General features: G+C 40.3%; 1 protein-coding gene across 2 annotated transcripts in view; it reads left to right on the forward strand.

The window, feature by feature from the left end:
- Positions 1 to 14,443, forward strand: part of USP45 (ubiquitin specific peptidase 45) — a 70,688-nt gene that overhangs the window by 42,976 nt on the left and 13,269 nt on the right. For both annotated transcript variants that reach the window (XM_063124857.1, XM_063124858.1), the window contains 4 exons: positions 4,473 to 4,554; positions 6,838 to 6,929; positions 9,955 to 10,011; positions 11,239 to 11,382. In XM_063124857.1, the coding sequence (XP_062980927.1) occupies positions 4,473 to 4,554; positions 6,838 to 6,929; positions 9,955 to 10,011; positions 11,239 to 11,382 (375 nt within the window). The remainder of the gene's footprint in view (positions 1 to 4,472; positions 4,555 to 6,837; positions 6,930 to 9,954; positions 10,012 to 11,238; positions 11,383 to 14,443) is intronic.

A 14,443-nucleotide genomic window follows, 5' to 3' on the forward strand; every position in this document is an offset into this window, starting at 1 on the left:
CCTTTTTATTGTTCGTAAGCTGCTTTGTGAAAAGAGGGTATGAATGAATGAAGTTTTTTTGCAGCATTAAGAACATAAGAAGAGCCTTGCCAGATCAGACCAAGGGTCCATCTAGTCCAGTACTCTGTTCACATAGTGGCTGACCAGCTGTTGACCAGGAACCTAGAAGCAGGACATGGTGCAACAGCACTCTCCCACCTAGGTTCTCAGCAACTAGTGTATATAGGCTTACCTCTTCTGATACTGGAGATAGCACACAACTATCAGGGCTAGTAGCCATTGATAACCTTCACCTCCAGGAATTTTTCTAACCCCCTTTTAAAGCCAACCAAATTAGTGGCCGTCACTACATCCTGAGGTAGTGAATTCCATAGTTTAACTGTGGGCTTTGTGAAGAAGTACTTCCTTTTATCTGTGCTGAATCTCCTACCAGTCAGCTTTGTGGGACAACCCGGGGTTCTATTATTATGAAGAGGGAGAAAAATGGCATTCAGACATTAAATGTCTGAAACACTTGTTCAGCTGTTTTGTAACTCTGTAGCAAGAAAATGCTTGATTCTAAAGTACGTTTTGCTAATACTGTGTTCGAATAAATAAATCAGAATTTGCATACGCAATTACGCTTTGCTGTATGCGTGCGTGTGTGTGTGTTAGCACAAGCCAATAATTTTGCATTCTACCCTTACTCAAACTAGAAAAAACCTGCTGAGTGGTCCTTCCCCAGTCCATTTCTATCTATGGGAAGCAAAGGTTGACATCACCCTTGATAACCATTTAATCCATGTTTTGCCATAATGGTGTAATACTATGAACAGGGGCTTTATCACCTCAGGCTTCACAGCAAGGACATTACTAGTAAAAGCTGTTGGGCTCCCTCCACCCCTGCACCCCCTCTTTCAGATCTATAGACGGTGTGACAAACTGAGGATGTCAGATTTGTGGATCTGGTCAATCTTGTGAGCAGTGACAGTTGTGCCAGTCTGAAACAAACACGAGCAACATTGTCTGTCTTGGGAACGCCACAGCTGTTAATCGGGCTATTGTTAGGGAGTGTCACTACCATGTGTTTTTTTTTATTGAAGGAAGCCTACAGCAATCTGTCTGCCACCAGAATCCTTTAAAAATTATTACAGCCACTAACCTCCCTTTATTCATGCTGCTCTTAAATGAAGTTATTCTGAGTGTAAAGTTAAAGTCGGTCTTCCTAAAATGACAAATAGCCACTCCCCCTGACACACATACACTTTCCCCCTATAGAAAACCACTTAATTTTCTGTGTGACTTGAAATACATATTAGAAAATTGTGATACCACCACTTTTTGATCCTTTAAAAGAGAAATAGAAAGATTTGTTTAAGGTGTATTAATTAAGTCATCCGGGGGGTATTTATTGCTACTTAATTGCGCTTATTGTAACCTGTAAGACAGTTCTGAGGTGCCTTTAATTTTTTTGCTCATACTGATATTCCATTTTTGCACTTGAAATGCTCCTGTGTCTTACTCTGTGTGTGTGTGTGTGTTTTGTTTTTGCATCCTTCTGAATTACATTAATGCATGTAAGTGAATCTTTTTTTTTAAATGGAAACAGTCAATACTTGCAGAGTGTTTGCTATTTCCAGCATTGTGCACTGGAGATGGCTCACACCAGGGCTTGAAGTATTTGAACCCTGCTGCTAATTGATTAATGTCTGATGCCATTGTTAGCAGCACACCCAAACCCTTCAAAGACTATGTCTTCCTTTGACCTAAATAAATGGTTCAACGCACTCATCCCAACAAAAAGGGAGTCGCGTATGGCCTTCAACCCATTTATGGTATCCAACTTGCCGAGTTATTTATTGATTAGCCCTCTTTAATATATTGTTGGATTTAAGATGAACAAAGAGTGGCTTGAGGCACTAGACAGGTCAGAAACTCGTGAAGTAGAAACCATCACTTGATATATTCGTTCTTGCAGAGTTAATACTTCAAAATGCATTCATCACAGTTCTTTTGATTCCTGATTATAAATGGAGAAGGTACACTCATAAACATTTCTAAGTTATAAATGTGATTGCGTTTTTTGCCTTGTCTGATATATTGTATTGACAGATGCAATAAATCACTACTGAGCTGAATTAATGGTAGGAAGAAACATACTGTTGTTAAATCTTTGGCTAAATATGTGCTATTTAACTATGTCCTCGTTGAATGCTATGTTGACCCATGTTAAGACTAACATTATTCAGATGTAGTTTTACAATCCACACACACACACATCACTATGCAGTTTGGTTTTGTGGTTAGAATGATGGACTGGAACTTGGGAGATCTGGGTTCTAGTCCCCACTCAGATATGAAAATCACTAGGAGACTTTAGGCCAGTCACTGACTCTCAGCTTAACCTACCTCAGAGAGTTTTTGTGAGGATAAAATGGAGAAGAAGAGGATCATGTAAGTTGCCTTGGGTTCTTTCAAGGAAAAAAGGAGAGATCTAAAAGTAATCAATATATCATATTAGAACTCTAGTTTTTAGCTTCAGGTGCAAAGTTAAAACTCACAGTTTGCTGTTCTTACAACTTAAGTGAATGTTCTTAACCAGTTTCTTTGAAAAATTAGCTTCCCAATAAGATTAATTCAAGATGAGGTAATACCCATATTAATTTAATGTATTTCAAACCAAAATAAGAGGGGCCAGAACGAACACACTGAATTCCAGCCCATCTTCCATAATTCACTTATGCCGTTTTGGCTTTGTAGTGATTACATCTGTCAATAAAGCTAAAGTGACGTATTCTATCCTTCAGAAAAGGTCTCTCGTCTTGTTCACTTTCTGTCTTAAATTTTGTTTTCCTTCTTTGATGTGTACATCTGTTCTTTACCCTATTTACTTCCCCTCATCAACAGCCTCCATGTATGCTCTGCTCAAGTAGTAATCCTTCCATGTTAAGCCCTGCCAGGAAAGAGGGAATTAAATTTGGCAAAATGTACACATTGCACCATGCATGGATGAATCAATATGTTTGAAAAATGGATTTCAGATCACATGAACTTTAATAATGTAGAGTGTTCAAACAACTTTGCATGCATTATCTCAGTAATCCTTGATAGCCTTGTATGGTAGGCCTTAGTCAATGTCCCTACATTGCAAATTGGTGGATAAGGCTGAAAGACAAGCTCTCTCCAGTAATTCCTCTTATTGTGCAGTGTTCTACATCATGGGAGGACTTGTACATGCATACAGGGAGGGGGGGGAAATAGGGAGGGAATAGGGAGGGGGGGGAAACTGAGCCAGTTAGAACATGGGGCAGAACCAGAGGGTGCAGCCCTATTCTCTCCCCCTTAAACAATTGTTAATTGCATGAGTGAAAATAACCAAATAGGGCCACTCTACTCTTATTTTGTTATTTACACTCATGCAATTAACAAACTAGATGTGATGTGAGTGTGCATTTCACACAATTTCCTTAATAGGTTTCAGGATTGGTACCATGTCACATGGGGAGGGGGTATTAACTCCCCCCACACCCGACACACAAACCCAGGCCCAATGGAAATCATCACCCATTGAAACAGCTATATTAGTTCCAACAGGGAAATTTCCGTTGGCATCAGGGCTAATAGCAGCTGGTGTTGGTGGATGGAAGATCTCCATAAGGATTGCAGTGAGGTGAAAGGTTAATGCCCCCAATTCCCCACAGTCTTGATTAGCCCTCCCCTTCCCTCCCCACCTCCACTAAACCTGTTAAATATATTAATATATTTAAACTTCTCATCTAGTTTGGCCTGCTTAGGCTGCAATGACTTTTGAATTGGGGATTTTTTGGTTCACAGTCTTAGCCACTACATCACACCAGCAAGTCACATAGTCTAAAACTTTGTAACAGATGCCCCATCACAAAGATACCTCGCTAATCTTAATTACTCAGGTCACTGCCCTTTATGTTAGAAAGCTGGCAACAATGTATTTCAAGACTTGGTAAACACAGCAGTATGCTTTAAAACATTAAATTAGGATTTTCATTTTCTTCATCTACATAGCATTTCAAGGTTTCTCCAGATGTTTTGGGGAAGAAAAAAGATAGCCATTCAACAATCTTGTAATTGGTTTACAGGTTTCAAAAATATTTTCATTTTTTATTTGTACTGGAATGCTGTTGTTTTAGTTAATTGTATTATATATTTACTCTTCTATGTTTTGATTTTCTAAACAACTTTGAGAAAGTTTTTTGCTTTTGAAGGTAATCTAAAATATTTCAAATACGTAAAATAAAGCATAGATCTCTTTAAATTAAGAGTAACAGGAGGAGACCTTTAATGTTAATGATGAAAGTTACACTTTACATGCTGTCAGTAACTATATGAGGTTGTGTTTTAAACAGTGCTATCAAGCAGTCTCCTTGCCTGTCAACATCTGCTGCTATCTCATATATTTTTAAGGGACTTCTATGAACTTCTGTAAAGTAAAACACTGCCCAATATTTATGTTGCAGCACATACAGGCTGCAATCTTAAAAGCATTCAACAATCCAACCCCCAAAACGGCTGATGAGGAGACAAAAAGAAAAGTCAAAGGTATGCTGTCCTTCAGCAAAGCTCTTCCACATTATTTGCATAGAGCCTGATTTAATTTTGATTGTGCAAATGAATTGTCTTTATGAAATGGTATATTCATGAATTTTTAATTCCCTTTCAAATTGAATCCCATTGAGTTCTAAAGTCCTGAAGTTTGTGGTGTTTGCTTTTTACAGGGCTTGTGCCTATTATTCTGGTGCCATCTAGTGCACATGCAAAAACACTCCATTGATTATGCAACAATATCTTGATCAGCTAGGTTTGCTCATGGCTCTAGTAGTCCTGTGTAAAAATGGACATTCTAGGACTTTAGATGTGTGAGGGGAATCCTGCATATTGACTGTACATATTGACTTGGACCCAGATTTAGGTATGTTCAACAGGGGTGGTAAAAGTGGGCTTGCCTGCTTCCTCCTCCCCATGACAGCTCCTCCAGACCCATGAAAATGCTACACAGAGTTGGGGGACCCTGTTAATTGGGTAGGCAGTGAATGGAGGAAGGGAGGGAACCTGAAAATCAGCTCACAAATTTTCACCTGATTTTCAGGGATTTCTTCCCCTTTTTCCCACACCACAGCCCACCCCATTAGATACCCTCCTTGGTTAAATCTGGATCCAGACCAAAATAATTAAATTAGATGCTGAAGTACCAGACCGAAAATGGAGAGGGTCAGAGGAGTTAGCAAGAAATCAACCAAGGCTGCAGTCTGATACACACTGTTCTGGAAGTAAGTCTCATTGAATTTGATGGGGCTTACTTCTAAGTAGGCATGTATAGGATTGTACTGTGAGTGCCACAACCTCTGCCTGGTTTTGAGAGCTGAAAATGTAGAAGGGGAGGGAGTAGAAGGAAGTTTACTATAGCTACAGTCTTTAGTAACTGCCCCTTCCTTTTTTGCAGTCTCCTTTTTTATGGTTTGTCGATGAAATCTTGTACATAATAAATATACAATATATGACCTGTAGGGCAGAGCTATAAGGCTGTAACCTTAAACCAGGGGTGTGGGCAACCTGTAGCCCTCCAGTTGTTTTGACCTACAACTCCCATCAGCCACTGCTAGCATAGCCAATGGTTGAGAGATGATGGAAGTTTTAGGACAAAACATCTGAAGAACCAAACCTTGTCCATATCTGCCTTAAATTCATTTACTTTGAAACAAGTTCAGATGAAACTAACTGCATGAGTTGAAGATCAAAGTATGTATAGTAAAATATCTTTTCTGGCTAGGGATGATGGAGGGCACCAGGTTGAGGAAGACTGCATTAGCTTTATCATTTAAAACACTTGTATTTGTCAGTTTATTAAAAACTAGCTTGACTTGCACAGAGAGCATCTGCGCAGTATTATTTTATTGCTCAGTATTATAAATGTCTTTGTACACACAGAGCCGGTGGCTGTGCTTTTCTGTGCACCCGTGGATGCCTGGGAAAGCTGGGCGTGAGGCTGACTGGGAATCCATTGGACTCCCCACTCCCAGTCACTCCCTGCCCCCGTTCACTCCCAGCTGCTGCCCACCCATCCACCGACTTGTGGGGCTTACCTGAGGCCTCTGCTCGTGCTGGTGAGACACTCGGCCTCCTCTACACTAAATTTCTAAATCTACGGCAGTCCAGAGAGGAGGCCAGGGAAGTCCTGCAGCCGAGCAGGCAGGGTGCAATGACTGGCCGTTGGGCTGAATCAGCCCGAATCGGTTCGGCTGCTTTGGCAGTGATATGTTTCAATGCCAGCTGGATCAGCTGTGTTTATTGTATTGCAACACAACACAAAGTTCTTATAGCTCAGCTGTAGCGATTTATACATATAGATTACTAAAAAATCTTAAGATTGGGATACTGAAATCCAGAACTTTTTTTTCCTGGAATAGTCTTGTGATATTTCTAGAGCAGTTAAGGATGGGAGGATTGAGGGGAGTACAGTACTTTGGGGGCGGAGGGAGTACAGTAGTGCTGTTGATGTGTTGTATCACATACTAAAATATCCATTGTATTAAGGGTAAATGGAGATGTATTCATATTATGTAATTTACTCTCATGTTTTGACAGATATACCTTACCTAACTAGCAGAAACAGAAATAAAAATGACTTCATCCATGAATAACTCTCAATAATTTTACTAAGCACTGGTGAATGCAAACTATAACTTCATTATTTACTGATAGTATAACAGATTTTCACCTACAATAGACTGAATGTTTTCAGGGGGGAAATCCTAGAATGAATTGTGTTATATTTAGAATGGATATATGTGTTTCCACATTTTAAAAAAGGCAATGTTTTTTCAGCCTATGGAAAAGAAGGTGTGAAGATGAACTTCATAGATAGGATCTTTGTTGGTGAATTGACTAGCACTATCATGTGTGAGGAATGTGAAAACGTAGGTATTCTGGATTTTTTTTAAAAAATGATCACTTAATGCTTTGAATGTATTGTGTTTTGCGTTAAAATCAGAACTGTCTTTCATTCTTGCCTTTATAGGGAAATATAGGAAAACAGATTATTTCAAAGTGTATATTCCTCCCTGCCCCGCCCCGCTCCTGTTACATAGTAGGGAATTGAATACAAAAGAACAAAATACTTGACCTGGATGGTTTTAGACTAGAGATCTGTATCCTGACACTGTAAGAAAGTATAGATTAAAAACTTACTTAAAATTTGGAAACTGGTGCATTAAACATAGCTTATCATCCCAGTTGTCCCTTACTTCCATTCTGCTGCTTCCTTGCTTAAATAAATGTTATTCTCATCAATCCTGTTGAAGCTTTGACACATTATCTACAAAGATTGACAGATCTTTTTGTGTGTGCTCTTCCTAGTTGCTTGTCTAGTTCCTCCTTGTATAACTTGGAACTAAGGTTACTAGCTCTGCCAAGCTCCAATATGTAAAGAGCAGGAGTGGGGAGCAAAGTTTCCTTTGAAAGATTCATGAGTGTATGTAGGTTTACCATATCAGGCCATATTTCAAAAGCTGATATGGTGATGGCAGTGCTGGTTCTTGGCTTTCCGGGTCCTTGAGTAAGGTGCTCTGAGTAGGCCCTTCTCACTAAGTGGACTGACCGTAGCTACTGCCTCTGGCCTATTTACATCACTTCCCAGGGAGTGGACAAGGAAGGGGGACGAGGCATGCACTGGTTACTGTTCCTTCTACTTGCTCCCCTCATTTTTTTTCTTATTTGAAGTGGGCAGATGAATAGGTAGCAACAGGGCCAAGCGGCTCTAGGATTGGCCATAGGCCTCTGTCATTGTCCAATTATGTTGGCCTCTGACTCTGGCTTTGGGTGATAGATGGATGGATGGATGGATAGATAGATAGATAGATAGATAGATAGCTCTGTTGAATGGCCTCCCTAGTTTACCAGCCAGCACATTCCCCCTTGCTGCATATTTTGGGTTGTATCCAATTGGTGATCCCCTGCTGACTGAAGGCTCCTTGATCCTGTGGAGGCTTCTGTCAGCAGAATGGGAGGGAGGGAGGCAGCACCATCTCCAATGCAGTTCCAAAGTATCCCCCCAATCCTCTGGAACAGATTTGAAAGGGGCTCAGGAAGAGGAGGAATATGATGGATGCCTCTGATGGATCAAAGAGCCTTCCATCAGTGGAGTGGCATCAATTGGATGATACAGTGTTTTAGATATATGTTATATTCCCAGTGTAGATACTTAATTACAATTTTGAGTAGGCCTCATGTTTTATGTATAATATCAATTTTAAATACATCATTTGATACCAATGAAGAACTTCCCCCTTTCTATAGCTTTTGTCCCTAACCTGCAAACTTGTTCACACAACCAAGTTCCTTTCCAGCATGATGAGGGAGAATTTTGATCATTGCCCCTCTGCCTCTTTTTGGAATATTCTTATGCTGCACCATCGAAGAGCAGTATAAGAATTATTTGTGAACGTGCACTCCAGTCTGCCATGTCGAGGCAGGATAGTCATGACTATGACTGTTGGCATAGGAGGCTGCTAGCCTGCTACACACAATGACAAGACCAGAGCCAGGTCTACTCCCACAGAATTGGGCAACTTTCCTTGAAATGTTGAAACATCACTGGAAAATGAATTGTTCTTAATGGGAGTTTAACCTTCCTGCAACGACTGAGTAAACTACTGCACCATTGTTCCCAGGATATCTCCTAGGACAACAACTGTGGCAAATGCTCCGGCTATTGGGCGGTATAGAAATGTAATTAAAAATAAATAATAAATAATAAAATGCATCCTAAGACTTATTATACTTGAAATGACTGAGTCTGATGTGCATTGAATACTTCATCAACAAAATGTTGCAGAACATGTCATTAAGCCAGAGTCTTCCAAACAGCTTGATCCATGCATATGGCTAGGATTGGGGGTGCCAGAAAGATTAGCAGTTTATTTTGTTTCATTATGGCCTCATCCTTTTAATCCTGTTCGTGCTGGTGTCAGGCATTTGCTAGCTACAGTCCTGGTAAGCAAGTTTCCAGCTCAGAGACCCTTGCCAGCACTGGCAGGGACTAGTTACTGGAAGCCGGTGCCCTGAACTGCAGAATTTGGCTTGCATTTTGGACATGCAGAGTCCCTGTCCATGGGCAACAATTCTAGAATCCTGCTGGCAGTCACCACACTTGCACAGCTGTAGCTGGACTTTTGATTTTGATTCCCCCCCGCCCCCGCCCCTCACCCTGACCCTCAGTATCTGGAAATAATTTATCAGAGCTTCCCCAAACTCAAATCTCTTTGAAAGAAACAATGCCCACCTTCACACTTTAATGTTTGAGTCTGACCTAGAAACATGAACATTTCATTCCACCTTCCATGTTTGCTTGCTTGCTTATTTATTTATTTATTTATTTATTACACATCTATACCTCCCAATAGTTGAAGTTCTCTTATTAACATAGTCCCATAGCCAGAGATTTTGTGTTGGTGAGGCCTAGACAGATGCTGGTGGGTTGGAGGAGGAGGATCCAATAAACAAATATATGTAGATTTATATGTTTAAATTAAGGGTTGTATTCAATGTCAGTCCTACTGAGAATGGAACAATTGAAATGAAAGGGACTTAAGCTAGACTAACATTGGATAAAACCCATTGTGTACAATCTTAAGTGTCTGACTATTTTTAATACACAGAGAAAATGTTCCAAATGCCTGACAATTAGTTCTCAAGCCAAAAATCAATCAATCAATCCATGCATAGTATTCATACTTCTGTTTCACTGTTTGTTTGTTTTTAAATTAAAAAAATGAAATCACAGTTGCTCCATTGCTAAAACAATATTTTCGTGAAGTTCTTGGTTGTATAAAGAAAAAGCTTAAAATGTGTTCTATACTTTAATTAACTGGATACTACTTTCAATATATTATGGGATCCAAAAAAGCTGAATATTCCACTTGATTTTTTTTATTCCTTTCTAAGATTTCCACAGTAAAGGAACCTTTCATTGATCTTTCACTCCCTATAATCGAAGAGAGGGTAAGCAACAACATATTTAATTAATAGCCACAATTGCTAGTTTTACTTCATGAATTTGCTGTGTTTGAGGATCACAGAACTTTCACTGAACTGATCTTTGGAGCAGTTGACCACGAGATTGTATCTGGGACCCATTGGCAAGCAACCCATTGCCTGCCTTAAATCTATCTATCAGTACGGTTAAAACTGCCTTCACTTGACCACTGTACTGACTTGTTGCCATGCTTGGCAAATAGTTCTCAGTGATTCTCTGGTAGAAAGCAGTTAACCACAGTAAACTTGTACGGTGTAGCTGAACTGCATTACTGAGAGAGGCATCATTCTCATAGATTCAAGTTTCAGCATCCTGACATTGTTCCATGTTGGAAAAGGGGGGGGGGGAAATGTTCATCCACATCTGTTCCATCTTAAAGCAGAGGTGGGGAATCTGTGGCCTACAAATGTTTGTGGTCTACAACTCCCAAGCTGGCTGGGATTCATGGGAGTTGGAGCCCAACAACATCTGGAGGGCAACAGGTTTCCTATGCTAAATGAGCTAAAGAAATTAGTGGAAGTACTCAGATATTATGTTGGCCTTTGAATATATACTTTGTTCAGATTATCGGGTAATTTAACAATCAGTTTTATTGGGAAGTGCATGATATTGATGTTGTGGTACTTTAGACAAACATGATAGTAGAGCTATTTCTAATAGATACAGGTCCCCAGCTAGCTAGAGATCTGAACAGCTTCCTGACATTGGAAATAACCTAAATCCAAATCAACTTCTGTTGATATTCTGTACATCTCGAGCATTGTCAGATGCCTGAGTATAACCTGTAGAGCTGAGGTTGTCCTGCTTTTCACCACCATGATTGTCCCATAGGCTAGTGGCCACTGGACAGATTTGGATTGGATGATATCTGGTAGATATATGTATACACAGATATATTTATCATTTTTTTATAATGTGAAGAGAACAATTTTAAATGCATTCTTTAGCTCAGGGGTGGGCAACTTGTGTCCCTCCAAACGTCTTGCCTTACAACTCCCATTATTCCCCACTATTAGCTATGCTGGCTAGGCCTGATGGGAACTGTAGGCCAAAAAAATCTGGATAGCGACAAGTTGCCCTCCCTTAATATAAACCAACACAGCCCAGTTTAGAGTGGATGGGAGGAAGGATTCATTATATAGAAATGTATAGACACAGTATATTGTACCTTGAAAACTACACTTATTTTCCAGATCTCAAAACCTGTTCCTTTTGGAAGGACAAGTAAAAGTAAACATATACAAGAAGCAGATCTTGATCAATACAGCTGTTCTATTACTGCCCTGAATAATCAACAATCAAAACGATCTAGAAAACATTCATTAACAAAGGACAAGGTATGGATGTAGCAAAATGGTGGTTCTGTGCATTATTTCAAATATTCCTAAGACAAATCTCACAGTCCTCTGGGAGAATCTGTCGTAGCTGGCTCAGTTTGGACAGCACTCTTTGAATCTGTAGCACATTTTAATTTTTTTTTTGAAATATGTAAACCTTACTCTTCCAGGGCTCATAATATCACATTGATAATGAGCATGGTTTTAAAGTGTGTGTGTGTGTGTGTGTGTGTGTGTGTGTGTGTGTAGTTATGCATATGTGGAATGGGCTTCATTATTAAAAAAATCTTTAAAATGATCTTGGCTTTTTTAAAAAAATATTTTAAAATCTATGTTCCTTTCTGTCTACCCTCCTTCCCCCTTTCCTCCACTGTTGTCCAAGTTTGCTTCTGGCTGCAGTTGCAGGCAGGGCAGAGCTGGCCAAGAGAGCAGACAAGTCAGCATTAGTGCCATTTGGTGGATCAGTTGGCAGGGTGTGCTTCAGGAGAAGTACAGCCAGCACGGTCTCCCTGGAGACTTGGGAGCGTGAGTTCCATGAAGCGCTCAGCTTCCAGTGGCCCAAGGGCCTGGGAGCTATAGTTCAGTTTCTTAACATGGTTCTTCCCAATGGTGGCACAGCATGCTGCAGATATGCTGGGCTAATAGTAGGTGAGATGCTGAGATATACCTGCTGCAAATATTCTATTCCATGTTATTTTACAAGGAAGACATTTTTTTATGTTTACGTCATTTATTGAGAAAATGTAATACCTTCGGCCATTTTATATTATTGAACTTTGGTAACCTATATCCTTTAGCATTTAACAGATGAAAGAGTGTCTTGCTAAGCAGCTGAGTAGTGAGCATACTGCCTCTAGGGCAGTCTGGCAGTATTTCTTATCTCCTCTTCATTCCCTACCCCCACCCAAAAAAATTCTATTAACTTTAAAAAATACTGTTGCTTGCAGTCTAGAAGCATATCCTTATAGTTGGATGGCATTAATCATTATAGTTTCCATTGTGGTGTGTGAAATTTGATTTTTCACTCCCTACCATTGTTCCTTCTCTCTCTTTCTCTCCTCTTTGTTCCTTTCTGGAAATATATGTTGTTGTTTGTGTGTGTTTCAAAATTTTTTTAGCACATCTCCTACTTCCTGTTTCTATGCATTCATGCAAGTCTGGAGAATTCTTATGGGGCAGTAGTCAACTCTGTCATTTTGTTAGTGCAGAGAACATTGTGCTAGCAGAAACTATGTTCTGAACTAGGCGTAAGAAAAGAATTCAACTAAAGTTACATTTTTTTGCAAGCACGGTTGCAGAAGCAATTTTGCATAACTCTTGTGCAATGCATTGTGCAACTGCTTACACAACTGGTTGGGCAAGCATAATGGGCAACTGCTTGTGCAACAGAAAGATCCAGCAGAGCTCCACTAGCACTGTTTGACTTTGCAGAATGTCACTGTTGTACACTGCCCTTAGTTATGTTTCCAGACCTCATCTGAAAAATAGAGCATCCCTGAAGAGCAGTTTGGAATAACGGGCACATAAAGCCTCCCTCAAACTCCAGCCACAAATTGCATAGTGGCAAAGTTCATTAAGGAATAGTGGGAAACGTTAATCCATAGTTTGCCCATACAATGTTTTAGCCTTTATGGGAAACGTCTCCATCGTTATTCAAGGTGGTGGTAAGGTAGTATATGAAGTCTGTGTACAAAAGATGGGGAATAGTAGTTATTCTTCCTGCCTCCAAATTTAAAAGGCAGGACATACGAAAGTGCTCAGCCTGCATGTAGATGACTCCAGAGTACGCCTAACATAACAACCCCTGGAGGCAGCTGCCTAGGGCAACAGAATTCCAGGGAATTCCTGATTCCTCCTTTGAGGAGGAGTAAGTTCATCAAAAGTGCCAAGACAAAGTTTGAAGGTTTGGTGCTAGAGGCCAGCATGACAAGGGGCTTCTCTGTGTGTTGCCTGAAGAAGGCTGATCAACAAAGCAAGTCATGAGATGGTGGTGGTGGTCATGATCAGTGATGTCATCAGAAGTATCAGTGCTGGTTCCAGGTGCTGGTTTGAGGTGCCTTCCCCTCCATGTAGGCCCACCACCTCCTTTGCCTCTGCTACTGTTGCTGTTGCTCTTTTGCTTGTCTCTCCCAATGGATCCAATCAGCACTACTTCCCAGATACACAACAAGGTGTGTGGAGTTTACTGCTCCTTCTCATTGCTCCTCTCACTGCTTCCTCACTCAGAGATGGCAATTAAACAGGAAGCAACCACAAGAAGGAAAAGCAGCAAGGGCAGGTGGCTCAGGGGATTGACTGTCATCCCTTTATTGGGATCTGGGTCTCAACAGGTGCCCAACAATGCCAGTCCCTGATGCTGGCCCTGCAGTAGGTCCCCATGACACCCACTCAGCCACATTCCAAACAGTACTTTCAATCCAATGGGTTTGTTTGCTGGGGAAAGAAAGTATTTTTCAAGCAATAATATCTTGAGATTTGAGCACTAGTAAAATGTGATATAGCTAAAATAGAAGTGTTTCCTTAAGGAAAGATGTTAGGATCCCATACAACAAATGTGAAATAACAGAACTCCCTCCCCAAGTATTAACTGATTGTTTAGCATAAGGGTGCTTCTTTTTAAAATAGTAATTTTAACATGTTGTTGTTGTTGTTGTTGTTATTGTTATTCCTGTCTGCTACTGTTCACTGCTCCAAAATCTTGGACGTGGAGCGGTATACAAATATTGTAAATCAGTGGTTCCCAATTGGGGGTCCGTGGACCCCAGGGGGTCTGCGTAACCCATCCAGGGGGTCCGCGGCACCATTCAAATATTAGCTCTGCAAGGTCTGCATTTTAATAAAAGAAAATACGCTCAGTGTTGATCCAGATTTGAGATTAAAAGTAGGAAATATTGAACCGGATGTGGAAGGGATTGTTTGGGACAAAAAGAGGCATGATTTCTCCCATCACGTTTAGGTTTAGTAGCTGCAAGACATGTCATAATTTGTTCAATTGTAAACTAGACATTAGTAAAATTAAATTCGTCTTTAGAATCCTTACTAAATCATTGTCATTTTTGCA

The sequence above is a fragment of the Elgaria multicarinata genome, chromosome 4 (genome assembly GCF_023053635.1).
Source record: "Elgaria multicarinata webbii isolate HBS135686 ecotype San Diego chromosome 4, rElgMul1.1.pri, whole genome shotgun sequence".
Taxonomy (NCBI): Eukaryota; Metazoa; Chordata; class Lepidosauria; order Squamata; family Anguidae; genus Elgaria; species Elgaria multicarinata.